We start from the raw sequence: 17,387 nt of genomic DNA on the forward strand, positions 1-17,387 counted from the left end.
GACACTCTAGTCTTTGAAATCATGTCATTGCAGGAAGCATGCTAATGTAAGGTGTGTATTCTAGCCGGACCACCTGGAGTGAGAGCAAACACTATCCAGGAAGCTTATCTACATAAGCTAGTTGTGACGTAGCCATTTGCTCTATTCAGCTAATGCAATTTTGGCATACTGTAAAGCCATTTCTGAAATATATATATCCTTTATAATACGTAAAGTAATGAAATAGGCTTTTGGTGAATCGCTGTAACCTATGGTGATGGTCACAGATGCATTCGCATGATGCTAATAGTATTATCGCCACATGTACTAAAGTGTGAGTTTATCTAAAATGGCGCTTAGGCGACCATTTCGCAAAATGGTGTCTTGCGGCCAGTCGCAAGATGGTGTCGCTGCGATTCAATTTTAAACTGATTTTGTCTCAGCCAATAATCCAGTTTCGAAAGCGTTATGCATAATTGAGCTCTGGATAAATAGAACCCCTCTGTAATGAGAATTATAGCCCTGATGAAGCCCGGGTCATGGGAGAAATGCATTGGCATAGCAGCAGCCAGCAGTGAAGCCAGAACGTCCGCATCCCGGAAGTGAGCCACTGCCCACACCCAGACGGGACTGCCGAAAGGAGCAGAAGATTTGTGATGTGCTGTAGATCTGAAGGGGGAACCCGGCCATCCGCTAAGAGTGAGGAGATCACCAGGAGGACTCCGATGGGAAGGCACGGCAAACACATACCCGGACCGCCAACAGGTGGGAAAATGGAACGATCTTTCACCCAGCCAGACTTACCGGTAAGCTGCAACACTTCCATACAGTGCTGTCTATATGTGGGACTATTGCATGCTGCACAGAGAACGGATTATTTTTTATGTTTTATTTGGAAAAAGGATTTGACTTTTAAACTGACTTTTTATCTATGAATTATTAGCATCACTGTGAAATCTTCCAATGGCTTTTACTACCTATTGGGACAGTGACTATTTACCCATTTGCAACTAGGATTACATATTGGGATGGTATCATATTCAGCATCATATGACTATAAAAATGAGAGTTAATTTTTTTCTATGAATTAAAATGATTTTTATTATATATTTGACCTTTTATGATCCACACATTTATCACTGACAATGTCCTATTTGTTCCAGGGCTAATATTGTTTATATACATATATTGCGCTGTTGCACATTACCTTGTGCCATATATAGCGGTGTTTCATACTACATGTTGCATACTACGTGGTGCCATATATAGTGCTGTTTCATATGTTATTGGGTCATATATAGCGTGTTTATACACCACATTGTACAATATTTCACACACTGCACCGTGTATACTGCATTGCATCATTACTATGACGGGCAGAGGAAAGAATAAAAAAGAATAATAAATAGCCTCAGGATCCTGTCACTATTTTGTTGTCCTGTAAAGCCTGCTCAGTGGGTTTGGCCCCAGGAGACTTTATTCAGGATGGGCTTTGCACTAATTGCTACACAGCCCTGGTGTCTCTCCCTCAGGACCCTCCCTGGGTGGCCTTTTCACAGATCCTGGCAGGGAGCTGTCCCCATAGTGGCTCCCCCTGTGGGATGGCCACAGCAGGTACTTCCTGAAAATCTGTTTCCTCCCCCATGGGTAGACATGCTGTATCCCTCAGTACAGAGTTTAGCCAATACCTCTACAGCCTTGCAGCAAATGCTACACAAGGAAAAGCCTTTACCTACCAACCCTCTAAACAGGCTCTGTTTTCCTTGCAGTCCACTCAGTTATCTGATTCGGACATATCATCTGGAAGATGCAGACCTCTCTCTGACTCCATACAGCCACCATCTAAGCTAGATATACCTGCTCTTGTTAGAACTGTAAAATCCATTTTTCAAATTGAAGAGGCTGAACCCGCTCCTAAGAAAAATAATGCACTTTTTAAATGACAAAAGGTAGTTTTACCAGAGTTCCCTCAATCAGACCAGCTATCTGATCACATGAGTGAAGCATGGAATATACTGGTAAAAGGTTTCAAATCCCAAAATAATTCAGTACCATTTACCCTCTTCCAGCTATTGATTGCAGTAAATGGGAAGTTCACCAACCAGTGGATTCTCATAAATCTTGTTTGGTTAAAAATGACACGTTACCCATTCACACTGCTACCTCATTAAAGGAGACTATAGATACACATATAGAAGCTTGTCATATATCCATTTACTCTCTTACAGGAGCTATTACTCATCCTGCTCTGGCTACGGCCTGGGTGGCAAAAGCCATTGAGAGTTGGGCAGAAGCTCTAGAAGAAACATTTCCCTTTGATGATTCAAAGGAACAACTATCCTATGTATCTCACATTAGGGATGCAGCCTCCTACTTAGGTGAAGCAGCTATGGTTACGGCTCTCCTGGCCTCTAGGATATCTGCCACTTCGGAAGTGGCCAGTCATATAATTTGTCTCAGTTCCTGGAAAGCAGATTAATATTTGAGGGGACATCCTATTTGGTCCTGAGCGAGATCAAATTGTGACTACCTTGGCGAGTTAACAAGACAGCTTTTCTGCTCTCTGCATACAATACAAAGCCTCCGACATCATCCTTTCAGTCCTTTTGCACTCAAGGAAAAGCCAAAGGTCAGTCTTTTCCATGGCACCAGACATCAGCCAAGGCCTCCAAGCCTAGGGCCAAACTGTCGTGGGCTACTAGATGTCCATGAGCCAAGTCTATGGACAAGCCTGCAACCTGACAGGGTGGGCTTCTCCTTGGTGGCTCCCAGGATGGGAGGCTGACTTCTTCAATTCACCCCCGTTTGGCATCAGACCACCTTAGATGCTTGGGTAAGAGAAGTGGTCTCCCACAGATATGACCTCCCGTTCTGAGGTGACCCCCCAACAGTTCTTTTGCACAGGACTTCCATCGGACTCAACCAAGGCCCTGTTGCTCCACAAAGCCCTTTAGTCCTTACTGAATTCAGGAGTAATATTTTGATTCCCCTCCTCACAATGGGGCCAGGGCTATTATTCTACCCTTTTCTTATTTCAGAAGCTCAACGGGTCTCATTGGCCTATCCTCAATCTCAGATCTCTGAACAAATTTATCAGGGTGCCCAAGTTTGTATGGAAACTCTCCATTATATTATCCTAGCTATGGAGCCTGGAGATTTTATGGTTACCCTGGACATTCAGGATGCTTACCTACATGTGCCTATAGTGCATTCTCATCAACAATATCTCCGGTTTGCTATACAACAGAAACATTACCAATTTCAGGCTTTACCATTTGGCCTCTCAAAAGCACCTCTAGTTTTTATCAAGATAATGGCAGTCACATGGCCTCACTTCATCGTCAAGGGATCAGACTGCTCCCATAATTGGATGATCTTTTGCTGTTGGCAAGCTCCCCAGATACTCTTCAGTGTCATCTGCAGGTAACCATTACCTTTCTACACATGCACATTTGGCTGATCAACTAGAACAAGTCTTCCCTGACACTCTCTCAAAGGATGGTATATTTGGGAGCTCTCCAGGACTCTGGAGTTCAGAGAATTTTCATGACAGCAGACAAGATTTCAGTGCTACAGTACAGACTATGCAAACTGCTTCACAGTTGCAGAGTGTGAATTCACTCTGCAATGCATGCCTTGAGATCAATGGTATCCACCATCGTGGTGGAGTTTGCCCAGTTTCACTAAATTCACCTGATCCTTTCCATTTGGAACAGACTACCTCATCTTCTCAGATCCCAGATGATGAGCCTCCACTCAGGGGTGCTGACAGGGGGGGCGCATATTATTTACCCAGTCCCGGGCTTGCTAGAGGGGCCCAGATCCAGCGCCGCCCCCACCCTCCCTCACAGTAGCCCAGCATGTGCTGTATCAAGCTACAGTGGTCCACGGCTGTCTGCACTGTTAGTAGTACAATGCAGAGCAGAACACGCTATTAGGTATTTGGATGGAAGGTATCTGATATCTGCTATTATCTTTTGAAGTAGAAACCTTATACACATCCATTGGACATAAAGATGGATTACAAGCAGCCAGATCATTTCTAGTGATGTAAAACAACAATGAGTTTAATACTTTCATAATAGATCTACTCCAATTCATACGGTATATGAATGACTTCACCTTTGACAATAGATTCTTTCTGCAGACAAAAGGTAGAGCTATGGGTTCAACTTGTGCCCAATGAATGCCAAATTTTTTTTTGTTGGTGGGAACAAGAGACCAATTAATCAAATTGTTTATTGTCACTACAACATTAGAAAATGCATAAGTTAAATTACAATGAAGTACACTCACATCTCACATAAAAGTTTAAAATACACAGTATTAATGATTTAGACTAACAATTACAGGGGGAAAGAAGCTGTTTCGCACCCTGCTGGTTCGGCATCCAAGATACCAACAACTAGGAATGTGCGGGTGCATTTTTACTCAGATATGTTTAGATCTCAAAAACTGCATCATGTTGGCTATAGTCTATCACTTGTTTTGGATAGCCAATAAAATAAATCCAAACTAATCCGAACTTGCAATAATTTTGGTGAAAAGAAGCGAGTAAAACTGAACCCGACCATTTCTACCTACATTGTTTCTTGGGGTACAACAATGAGAAAAGCAAGTAACATGGATAACTAGGATCAGAGATGATTTTATTGGCCTTTGCTATATTCTTCCTAGAAAAGATGTATCGATCCTAACTAATCGCTATAATGAAAAGAATTGCTTTCCAAGCTGATTGTGTTTCCAACACACAAAAAGTTATATTGTTAAAAGTACAGTATACCATGCTGTGATCTAGACAATGAGCGGTAAAAACAATTAAAATACAAGGTACAGGCATATTCATATGCACGCGCACTGGTCACCAGTCTACAGTCATCAATCCAGAGGTCTGTGGTTATCCAAGGAGAATGGCTGGAGATTGGCATCCATACTCGGGCTATATACCTTATAAAGTTCTGTGCAAACAAAAGAAACTAGGTGTCATGTTTTCATTGGTTCTTGCTCCTGGACATTCTGTATCGATGCATGTCATAGGTCAGTTCATATGATGTCATTTGGGGTATGTCCCAGTTCCTCAGATGTTGCTTTATGTGGTTTTCCCGCCGAAGAACTGGTTTAAACTAGTCAAAAGACACTACATACAGCTTTACATTCTAACCACTAATTTCATATAGTTCATAACTTGCAGACGCATGATGCGATTTCCTTGTCGATAGAACCGGAAATCTGCAAATAAACAGTGATTTAGAATGGTACCAAACATGATATGTCTACTAGCTTATGCACCTTAAATATCATATACATTACATTTCACAATATAAGTATTCGCTAATAAAACCTCTAATATCAAGCTTAATGCTTGGGAAACTTTTTATAAGAAATGTAATATTTAAGTATGAGAATATTGTGTAGTTTCACTAGTTTGTGTTGTGCGTATGTGTGGGTGCGTGCGCACTCAAGGATATGTGCGCACGCAAAGTTGCGATGTGAATTGCACAGACATAAATCAGATAAACAGACGACCAACTCGTCAGATAACAATTGTATTGTGATCATATGCAATTATTCTACTTTGACAGTACAGCCTTTGATAGCAAACAAGATGCTACCACTCTCTGATCTTAACCTTTTGTAGTCATGCATAATAATGTATTATTCAAGGTTATAAACGGTGCGACACAAGTAGGTCACTGAACTGTTAATAATGCATTTCAAGAGGGTAGAACAACCCTTATATGTCATCTGCGGATCTGTAGGGATCATTGGTGGGATGTGGGATCTCATCGAACCTATCAAGGAAGTTTGGGGTCTTGAGACTACATTATCTAGGATGTTTGAAAATAACTTTAATAATACATTCATGCATGACCACATGGTTCCATATTCTATCATCTGATGGTACACTCTAAATCAGGGTTGTAATGCAGTTCTTCCTCCACCTTGGTATCCATACTATCATTGCTTACCACCATCATGATTTCATTCTCCCTGTTAGCTTTAGCAGTACATTTTCCACGCTTCATCACAGTAGGAACACATCTGACACATCAGCCAATTACTAAGATGACAAATAATATGAGGATCAGGAGCTTACCTACACTAGCAACTATTTCCTGGACCCATTTCCTAGACCGGAGAACCATTTTACAGGGTTCAACCATGAGAACCACTCTTCTACCTTTTCCTCAACCTCAGTCAATGAGGCATTATGGTTCTTTTGAAATTCCCATTTCAGCTGCAGAATCTCATCCATCTTCCAGTCTATCACCTCTTTGGGATCACTAGTATTATTTGTGATGTTGGTGCAACATTTGACACCAATTTGGGTGGCCAGAGTCACACAGTATCCACCAGTAACAGATGTTAAATAATTTAACACTAGTTTATGTTGCACAAGTTCTTTCTTATAGGCCTGTAGCTCCTTACCAGTGTACCTGAACATGTCCTCATACAACTCAGTGATATCATCTATTAATTTAGCAAGGTCTTGGATGTATCTAAAATTTAAAGTACCCCGAGCGATGCTAATGCTACCAAAATTAGGATGCCAGTTGTTTCACTAATCAACTGTGTGGCTGTATGTACATCACAAGGTATCATATATTTTTTGTCTCTGTGTTCATACTGTTTATGAAGATATGGTGATGGTGTTGTTTTTTTATGAATACCAAGCATTTCACCATGTGTAAGGGTCATAACCTCTGGGAGTACCCTTCCAAGATAACATAAAACTTCAAAACTCGGATTGAGCCACTTGTGCGCTTTCCTTCCACATATAAAATACACATCATCTGGGAGTACATAAGGGATAGAATGCATCATTACCATTAAACACATTTCTCTAACAAAGGATCCTATCCCAGGTTCTCCCATTTGGCTAATACACATCTCTGGTTGTGTAATATCTGCACAGTAGCCAACCATCTCCTTGATGGGACTATGAGTATACCTATACCGGAAATTTCTCCCACTGTTAGTAATGTCATGTACAAGTTTATCATCTAGTGGTCCATTATCAGCTCTGTGTGAGAAGGTCATTGTCTGATTGTTCCCGGTCACTTCTCAACTTCCTGGTTTATTGGAATTGGTGAAGTTTAAACATAAAAGAGTTCTATCTATTTGGTACGGGTGGAGCTTAAAATTTGGAGGTTTGGATTTAATGAATTTCCCGTCCAGCGTTTTACCCTTATGTAACCCAAAAACCTCAGAGACATTTAACAGGAGTGGTACTAAACCTACATTATGTTGTCCCTGAGACACATGAGTGCAAACCCAACACAGTCTGGTTTAAGACCTTACCAACTAAGGAATGGTAATCCTCATAAGGATGCTCACCAAAATACAGGTTACTCTTGGACTGTCATTGCTGGATGCACTTTTCATCAATTAGGGATACACAATTTGCACACATACAGTATTCCTCAGACAACAGACCTTCATACTGACTGTGAGTTTCTAGCATGACAGATCTCTTAATTACTGTACTGGGTTTTGCCAAATACTGCCCTAATGGTTTTATTGCTCCTTCTCCTGACCCCACTCCATCAATATCACCACCAGCCTCCCTCTCCACCATCTGACCTCCGTCACAGTAACAGAAAATAACAAAACAAATTAATATGATGAGAACCCTGGAAGGAAACACAAAACACAACCCCAGCCTGCCACTCCATTGCTGGAATAGTGGTCTGCAAATTTCCCTAGCTCAGGTGTTCCACTGAAATCTCTAACTCTCCTGGAACAGGCTCGCAATTGACAGGTCCACATTATCTGTCTTGACTCCACCTTGTATCTCCTCCTGGTAATTGACCTTTCTGCAGTGAGTGGAATGGACCCAGGTATCTCTTTCTGCTACTTTCAGCGATGTTGTACTTTTCAGCAACACTAGATATGGACCTTCCCACCGGTCTGTCAAACAACCTGAACATAAGAAATTTCAGATCATAACATATTCTCCAGGTTCAACATCATGACAGTTTGTCTCAGGCATGTCAGGTGATAACAATTTAAATTTCTGCTGCTGCTGTTTTAGTTGTTTACTCATTGTTATAAGGTATTTCACAGTAACCTCATTATTACACTTCAGATCATCCTGTGGACAATCAAATGAGGTTGTCTCCCAAACAGTATCACAAATTGGGACAAATTAATAGGATCTAGGAGTGGTCCTGATGGTATGGAGCACGAGCGGTAAGGCTTCTGGCTATCCCAATCCAGTTTGAACCATGATCTTACTCAATTTGATTTTAATAGTACCATTCATCCTCTCCAACTTGGCGCTAGCTTGCGGTCAATAAGGGGTGTGAAGCCTACTATTAATACCCATTAACTTACACATGTTCTGGAATACATCACAAGTGAAATGGATACCCCTATCACTTTCAATAATTCTAGGGATACCGTATCTGCATACAAATTCCTGAACAATCTTTTTAGCAGTAAACACAGCAGTATTAGTGGCAGCTGGATATGCCTCTACCCAATTGGAAAACACATTGGTACAAACTAATACATACTTAAGGTTCCTGTAGGGTGGTAATTGAATGAAATCAATTTGTATTACCTGAAAAGGTCTGTCTGTCGGAGGGATATGGGATGGTTCGGTAGGGATTGTCTTCCTGACATTTTTCCTCAAGCAAGTCAAACAGGACATAGCCCTCTTTTCAGCTTGAGATGAAAATTGAGGTGCACACCAGTATGCTCTGACTAACTTACACATACCTCCTTTTTCTAGGTGAGTCGATCCATGCGCTGCCTCAGCCAGGGTTGGGTAATATGCCTTGGGTGCAACCAGCCTACCTTGTCCATCTCTCCAGAGGACTCCTGACCACATCCCTTTGATCTCCAGACTGCCTTTTCCTGTATGGAACACAAATTTTGCATCTCAATTAATTTCTGGGTGTCAATCATTAGAAAAACCATCATTTTATCAACTTGCATGTTTACTTTTAACCCTGCTGCCCATTTGGCAGCTTTTTCTGTTCTGTTATTGCCCAGTGACACTGGGTGATCACATGTATGGGCTTTACATTTGATGACAGCTACTGCCTTTGGTAGTTGGATTGCTGTCAAGAGTCCTTTTATGTGGTGTGAGTGTGCAACTGGTGTGCCTACTGCCGTCATAAAATTTCGAAGACGCCAAAGTTCCCCGAAAATGTGAACTACCCCAAAGGCATACCTAGAGTCAGTGTAGATATTAGCTGACTTACCTTCTGCCAGTTCACACACTCTCATTAATGCCACCAGTTCAGCTACCTGTGCTGAATGAGGTGGACCAAGTGGTTCAGCTTCTACAACATCCTCGTCATCTACAACAGCATAACCTGTGCATAATTCTCCTGTGTCAGTTTGTCTATGACAACTCCCATCTGTGTAAAACATCACATCTACAGTTTCTAATGGTGTATTACGTATGTCAGGTTATACAGTTTAGGTCTGATTCAAATATTCCATACAAGCATGTGCATCAATATACCTGCAAAACTCACCTTCCACCAGTGACTCACCTTCCTCCACCCTTTGTGCATCCTGAGGCATATATGGTAAATACGCTGCTGTGTTTAATGTTCTGCACCATTTAATGGTGATATTTGCAGGTGCCATTAGAGCTAGTTCCCATTTCATGAACCTATCTGAGGAAACATGTCTGGTCTGGGCAGAATTCAACAAAGCAGATACAGCAAGGGGTGTATAAACTATCATATCATGACCTAATACTACATCCTCATTCTTACTGACAAAATGAGCAGTTGCTGCTACACTTCTTAAACACGTTGGGAGTGATCTTGCTATAGTGTCCAATTGTGCACTGTAGTATGCTACAGGTCTGCTAGCATCACCATGTTTTTGTGTGAGGACACCTGCTGCACAGCCATCAGCCTCTGTACAATATAAATCAAAAGGTTTTTTGTAATCTGATACTCCCACTGCAGGTGCTTTTGTCAGACTGTCCTTAAGGTTAAGGAAAGCCTGCTCTGTTTCCTCAGTTTGTGTGAAACGGTTGTGTTTTGAGGATGACACCAATTCTTGCAAAGGTAAGGCCAAAATAGAAAAACCTGGGATCCACATCCTGCAGTATCCACACATGCCCAAGAAGGTATGGATTTGCTGTTGGTTCTGCGGCAGTGTCATGGTCTATATGGCCTGTATTCTGTCGGTTGTCAAATGTCGTAGGCCCTGGGTTAGACAGTGTCCCAAGTATTTAACCTTAGTCTGGCATGGCTGTAATTTGTCCTTTGCAACCTTGTGTTCTATCTGTGAGAGATGAAGCAACAGTAGTTTAGTATCATTTAAACATGACATAAACAAATCAGAGCACAACAATAAATCATCTTCATATTGAATTAGAACAGATCCATTGCATGGTTGAAAAGATTGCAAACTGTCATGTAAGGCTTGAGAGAAAATACTGGGGCTATCTATGAAACCCTGGGGCAATTGTGTCAATGTATATTGTACCCCTCTGTAAATAAATGCAAAGAGATATTGACAGTCAGGGTGAAGAGGGACAGAGAAGAAAGCTGAACATAGGTCTATGACAGTAAAATGGGTTGCAAATGGTGGAATTTGAGGATGACTGCTGGATTGGGCACTACAGGGAATTGGCTTTCGACTACATTGTTTACACCCCCAAGGTCCTGTACTAACCTATAGCCCCTCCCGCAGCCTTCTTCACTGGAAAAATGGGACTATTAGCTGGGCTAGCTGTACGGATTAAAATCCTTTGTTGTAACAACCTTTCAATTATGGGATAAACCCCTAGCTCTACCTATGGTTTTAACAGGTATTGAGGGATTTTTGGAGCTTGCCTATTACTTTTTAAATTTACCATTACAGGAGATAAATTTGCCATCAATCCAGTGTCCTGTCCATCCTTGGTCCAAAGTGAACCCGGTATTTGAGATAACATGTCTTTTACTTGGGATGGGCTTTGTTCTAAAATGGTAGAGTGAAGCATTAACCTTTGTGGAGTATCCAATATATCCCTTACCTCATGCGCAACCTTCTCTGGGATATCTAAGAATATACCATCAGGGGTACAGTAAATTACTCATCCCATTTTACATAACAAATCCCTTCCCAGTAGGTTAGTAGGAGCTGCCACTGCCAAGAGAAAGGAATGCTTGGTTTGCAGTGGCCCAATAGTAACTTCTGAAGATTTGGTTAAAGGATAATGCTGCACTTTACATGTTACTCCCATTGCTGGTACTGTCTTGTTAGTCACCTGTAAATTAGTTGGAGAATTTAACACGGATCTGGTCACCCCTGTGTCTACAAAAAAGTATGTTTAGTACCAGCTATATTAACTGTCATTGTAGGTTCTTCCCTAGTACTCCCAGTTATCCTGACTGGCTGTAGACTACAGGTATGACCTACCCCCTAGTGCTGACTGTCACTCTCTAAAAGAGCATTCACTGCCACTATGTGAGCAGGTGATTGTTGGAAGTTTCCTGAATTATGGAGGTGTACTCTTGGTGGGTATATAGGTGTTCCCTGATTAGGCGGTACCCACTTCTTTACTTTATAGGACCTACTTATATGTCCTAATTGACCACATTTAAAACACATTCGTGATTCGGATGGGTTAAAAGGTTTTTGCTATGTGGATTGGGGTGCATGATGAGTTTGTGGCTGTGTATGGTATGGATTTTGTGGCAAGGTATGTTGATATGTGTTTTGTTGCTGGGTGTGATATGGGTGTTGCGGCTAGGTGTACATTACCTCTAAAGATTGAATGCTCACTGCCATTAGCTTCTCATTTTGTGTTTCTCTCTTCCTGAGGAAGTTTTTATCGTGTTCTATAGCTGACTCTCTGGGAGCGTCTACCGTAATTCCTCTCCAGTTAGGCTGAGAGGTTTAAACCCTGGTCTTCATGTTATCTTTGAGACCATCCATAAGTACCTTGATAGCTACTTCCCTGTGGTGTGTATTATCTTTTATATCCTCTATCCCAGTGTACTGAGTAATTGTCTGCAGTGCTCGGGTGAAATATTCTGCTGCAGACTCACTATCCTTCTGTCTAATAGTGAAAATTTTACTCCAGTTCACTACCACTGGAAAATATACAGCTAATTGTGTGACTATATGTGTAATGTTCTGCTGATTATCCTCATCAGTTAAAGGTACATCTCCATCCAATACACAAGATGTGATAAACTTTTTCACATTGGTATTGGAGGGAAGACATGCCTGTAATACCACTCGCCAATCTTTGTTAGTTGACTCGTGGGCATTACCCAGATCCTTAACAAATTTCTGACACTTAGCTAACTCTTTTCTAGGATCAGGGAAATCTGACATTATGGATCGTAACTCTGCCCTCATCCATGGACAATGCATAATTACTTCCCTTGTGGGAACTACACCATCTCCTTTCAGATTCCCATTGGGAACAGTTATTGTCCGGACAGGATGGACGCCTATTACTTTGCTGTTTTTATGATTACCTATGGGAACTTTTACCTTTGTAATCTGCATCAATTTCTACTGCTGGTACAATTGATGTGATCCCTTCTGCTGATACACCTGGTTGGATCACTTCCCTTTCTGAGTTCAGTGCTGTTTCTAACAGATTTACTGCATGTGAAATGGCTGACACTACAACAGGTTCATCATCGATATACACATCTTCCTTATAATTACTCAGGACAGGGTACAAATTACTTGTTTCATTTTTATAAATGTTACTATCGGCTGTACCTCCATCTTCTACCACATAAGGCGGTGGTGGTGGTGCTCATGCACTATTCCCTTTGCTATTGGAAGAGCTACCTTGCGGTGTGTGCTCGTTCCCATGAGGCACGCACACGACATTGTTTACATCGCATATGCACTCCCTTGCGTAGCGTGCGCAAGGTTGACTGGTACACGATTTCACGAGCTACATGTACGCACTCCTTCCCGTTATGCTCGCCGACCCGCTAGTCATTTCGGTCAGCTTGCACAACGAAGAGCAAAATACCTGCCTATTTCAATCTGCCCTGCATGCAGCGAATTTAACCAAGCTTCAACCGCTCACTTCTACATGATTTCACTGAGCTACGTGTATGCACTCCTCCCCTTTTTGAGTTACTCTATCCTGGTAGCATGTAATTGTTCCAATAATGCTTACCCTTTCCAGTGATTTTACTCCACCACCCCCCGTCACAATCACGGTCTACCCAACCTTGCAGTCCAATCGTAATGCCCAGAGAACCTAACTGATCAATGGACTTTGCGACTACATTGAGGGGCCGATCAACAGCTAACCTCCGTATTCCTGATGCACTGGAAACTTATGGTTAGCTACCGAATACCACAATGTACCTGCTCTATACACTGACCCAGTAGTTTTCCTGCCACGTCAGACACCTACCAAGTTACACAAGGTCCTGCCAGTGACCTATTCATCACAAGCATACATTCTCTTTCATGCACCTTTTGTTTCCTGTGCAGAAAAACTTTTACTTAAATTTGGCAGTTTTCAATTTAAAGGGGTTAACCAATTAACCACGCTATGCATATAACAAGACTATTTATCAAAAATGACTGTTTAAACCCATGGCAGTATTACCGGATACACGTGTAGGCTATTGTGTGACTTGTCGCATACAAAATAATGCGACTGACACACAAAGCGCAAAATGAAAATTATGCTATTGTGTGACTAGTTGCATATACAATAATGCTACTAACACACAAACAGCCAATTAAAGAAACAATCTTTTTCCTCTCTTGTCACCAGATCACATGATAAAGGACATCGATTCAACAACACTGAATAGTAGCTGGGTTTTGAACACTGGACCTCATTCAGAGCCCGCTCACAAAATGCAAGCGGTCGCTCTGATTGAGGGCGGCCGCATCACATTTTAAATCCGGCCTCCAGGCCACTCGCTAAGCTGTGGGTGACCACCCACAGCTTTAGCGAGTGACCAGGTTGATGGTCGCGATGTTCTCGACCATCGCAACCATCGAGGCTTGCGATGAGACCCTTGTTGTAGGGTCTCTTCTGCCACAAGCCCAAGTGAGCTTTCAGCTCTAATAGAGCCGGAAGCTCACCACTGACATCACGAGTGATGTCAGTGGGGCCATCCACAAATGGCAGGCATTCCTTCGGGAACGCCTCCATTTGGCCAGCCATCCCCCCACCCTGCCTACAAAATGGGGCGAGCTGTCAATCACCATCAACAGCCGCCCCATTTGTAGTGAGCACCGGAGCAAGAGAATTTATCTCTCGCTCCAGGGCTTGCGCACACACTGTGCAGCCACTGTGTGTGTGCATGGCCTCAACATTGACCCGCTTGTGAGTGCTCAGTGATTGCAAGCAGGTCTGATTGAGACCCATAGTGCATTCTTACCTACGTATGGTGCCTTTCCACCATTTGTTGCGGAATCGAGATCTGTACTCTATCGTGCGGCTTTCCATGATGTGATAACTGCGAGCCCCCATCTATCGATCCTAACTAATCGCTATAATGAAAATAATTGCTTTCCAAGCTGTTTGTGTTTCCAACGCACAAAAAGTTATATTGTTAAAAGTACAAGTATAACACGCTGTGATCTAGACAATGAGTGCCAAAAGCAAGTATAATACAAGGTACAGGCTGATACATACACACGCGCACTGGTCACCAGTCTACAGTCATCAATCCAGAGGTCTGTGGTCATCCAAGGAGAATAGCTGGAGACTGGCATCCGTACTCGGGCTATATACCTTACAAAGTTCAGTACAAACAAGGAAACTTCTGTAGGTGTCATGTTTTCATTGGTTCTTGCTCCTGGACATTCTGTATCGATGCAGGTCATAGGTCAGTTCATATGATGTCATTTTGGGTATGTCCCAGTTCCTCAGATGTTGCTTTGTGTGGTTTTCCCGCCGAAGAACTGGTTTAAAAAAGACACTACATACAGCTTTACATTCTAACCACTAATTTAATATAGTTCATAACTTGCAGACGCATGATGCAATTTCCTTGTCTATAGAACCGGAGATCTGCAAATAAACAGTGATTTAGAATGGTACCAAACATGATATGTCTACTAGCTTATGTTTCTTAAATATCATATACATTACATTTCACAACATAAGTATTCGCTAATAAAACCTCTAATATTAAGCTTAAAGCTTGGGAACCTTTTTATAAGAAATTGAATATGTAAGTATGAGAATATTATATAGTTTTGCTAGTTTGCATTGTGCGTATGTGTGGGTGTGTGCGCACTCAAGGATGCATGCGCATGCAAAGGTGCATCGTGAATTGCACTGACACAAATCAGATGAGCAGATGACCAAATTGTCAGATAACAATTGTATTGCGATCATATACAATTATTCGACTTTGACAGATGTCATCCAACTTAGGCAGAGATTTGCCAATGATTGTCTCAGCAGCTTTAACTACTCTATCTAAAGAGCTGCGATCAGAACACTTGGAATTCCCATACCACACCATAATAGAATAGAATAAGTCAAAAGACTCTTAATTATGTAGTGGTAGAAATTCACAAGCATGGCTTTGATAAACCCACTGTTGGATGTCTTTGTAGAAAGAAAAGGCATTACAAATCCTTGCCAACTACAGCTGAATGTGGGAGGACCATGATAAATTCTTAGTAAAGTTAATGCCTAGAAAGTTAATCCCACTAACAATCTCTACCTTCTCACCATTCAAAAACAATGGCTGTGGGGTGGTTTTTCTAGATCTTCTAAAATCTTTAACCACCTCCATAGTTTTCTTACTATTTAGCAAGTTGTTATTCTTCCCCCACTTAACAAGCTGCCTCACCTCCTCCCAATAACTATCCTCGTCTCCCTTGCTAATCAAACCTACAAGCGTAGTGTCATCCGCAAATATTACAATAAAATTGGACATATTTGTAGTACAGTCAGATGTGTATAATGAATAAAAAAGGGGCTTTAAACACAACTTTGAGGAACTCCTGTGTTCACTACGAGCTCAGATGAGAGAGTAAAACACATCCTAACTGACTGTGGATGGTTATTCAGAAAATCTAACAACCAATTATGTATGGGCACATCAAAAGGGATTGGTATGAAATACCGCCGGCCACCTGGCTGGCGGTTCGATTCCCATCAGCGGCAGCCCGACAGGAGCAGAGTGCGACGCAGCGGAAGCCCGACAGCACTGGAAATCCCGATCGCGGAGAGGTGAGTATTTACTAGCCTAACCTAACCCCCCTAACCCTAACCCTCCTTAGGGGTGCCTAACCCTAAATTCCCCCCAAGTGCCTAACCCTAATCCCCCCTCTAAGTGCCTAACCCTAACCACCCCCTTCCCCGCTGCCTAAACCTAAGTCCCCCGGGGGGGTGCCTAACCCTAAGTCCCCCCCGGGGGTGCTTAACCCTAACCCTCCCTCCCCCTAGCCTAACCCTCCCGGGGGGGTGCCTAACATTAAGTCCCCCCCAGGGGCCCTAAACCTAACCCTCACCCCCGCGGCTGTCCGCTCGCAGCGCCCGGCATCACTACGATCGTGATGCCGGGCGCCGGTCTCCCGGCGTCTGGGAAAAGCGGGCGTCTACATCTAGATGCCCGGCATTTCACCCATGCCGGGATAAGACAGTCGTGAAGCCGGCTGCCGGTATATAGGCAGTCGGCTTCCCGATTGCCTCCCCATCAGGACCATCTATAGGAGCTTAGCAATTAGCACCACTGGTACAACGGTGTTGAAATTGGAACTATAGTCCACAAACAACAATCTTACATATGAGTCTGTGTTCTCTAAATAACAAAGAACCTTATGATGAACCGTAAGAGCAGCATACTTGGTAGATCTATTTGACCTATATGTAAACTGGTGAAAGTCAAAACCCACTTGTATGCCACTCCTAAGGTGAACCAAAACAGCTCTTTCAAAGCGCTTCATAAGTAATGATGTGAGAGTAATTGGGCACTAGTCATTTAGACCGGATACTACTGCAGATTTGGGGACAGGAACAATTGTTTAAAAAGCTTTAAAACATTGCGGAATGATACACTGAGCTAGTGAGAGGTGAAAAATTTTGGAAAAAATACCTGCTAGTTATTCAACACACACATGTAAGACTCTACCCGGAAAACAATCCAGACCTGGCACCTTCCTAGCATTGGTTCTATTTAGGCAAAGCCTGATCTCAGACTCAGATATATTCAAAGGACTATTTGAGAGGGATCACATATTTACTACAGGGATCAAACCTAGTATATAATTTTTTAAAACTCATCTGCTAATGGGCCATCATACAGGTATTTATGCCTTTATAATCAGTTAAATGCTAAATCCCTTGCCACATTGACCTCGCATCACCAAATTTCCTAAAGTGACTCTCAATTTTATTTGCCTCTTTAGTCAAACGAATACCCTTTTTTCAGATTTAAACGTACAATTGTACAAATTTGTTTACAGTCTTAGCTAGAGTTTCTAAA

General features: G+C 42.2%; 1 protein-coding gene across 1 annotated transcript in view; it reads left to right on the plus strand.

Moving 5' to 3' along the window:
* Positions 1-1,622: 1,622 nt before the first annotated feature.
* LOC148481537 (vomeronasal type-2 receptor 26-like) overlaps positions 1,623-17,387 on the plus strand; it is a 132,183-nt gene continuing 116,418 nt past the window's right edge. Inside the window, exon 1 of the mRNA XM_088453295.1 lies at positions 1,623-1,853. Within this exon, the coding sequence (XP_088309421.1) occupies positions 1,623-1,853 (231 nt within the window). The remainder of the gene's footprint in view (positions 1,854-17,387) is intronic.

Source organism: Taudactylus pleione, unplaced genomic scaffold (assembly GCF_031769625.1).
Source record: "Taudactylus pleione unplaced genomic scaffold, aTauple2 ptg000575l, whole genome shotgun sequence".
NCBI classification, from domain to species: Eukaryota; Metazoa; Chordata; class Amphibia; order Anura; family Myobatrachidae; genus Taudactylus; species Taudactylus pleione.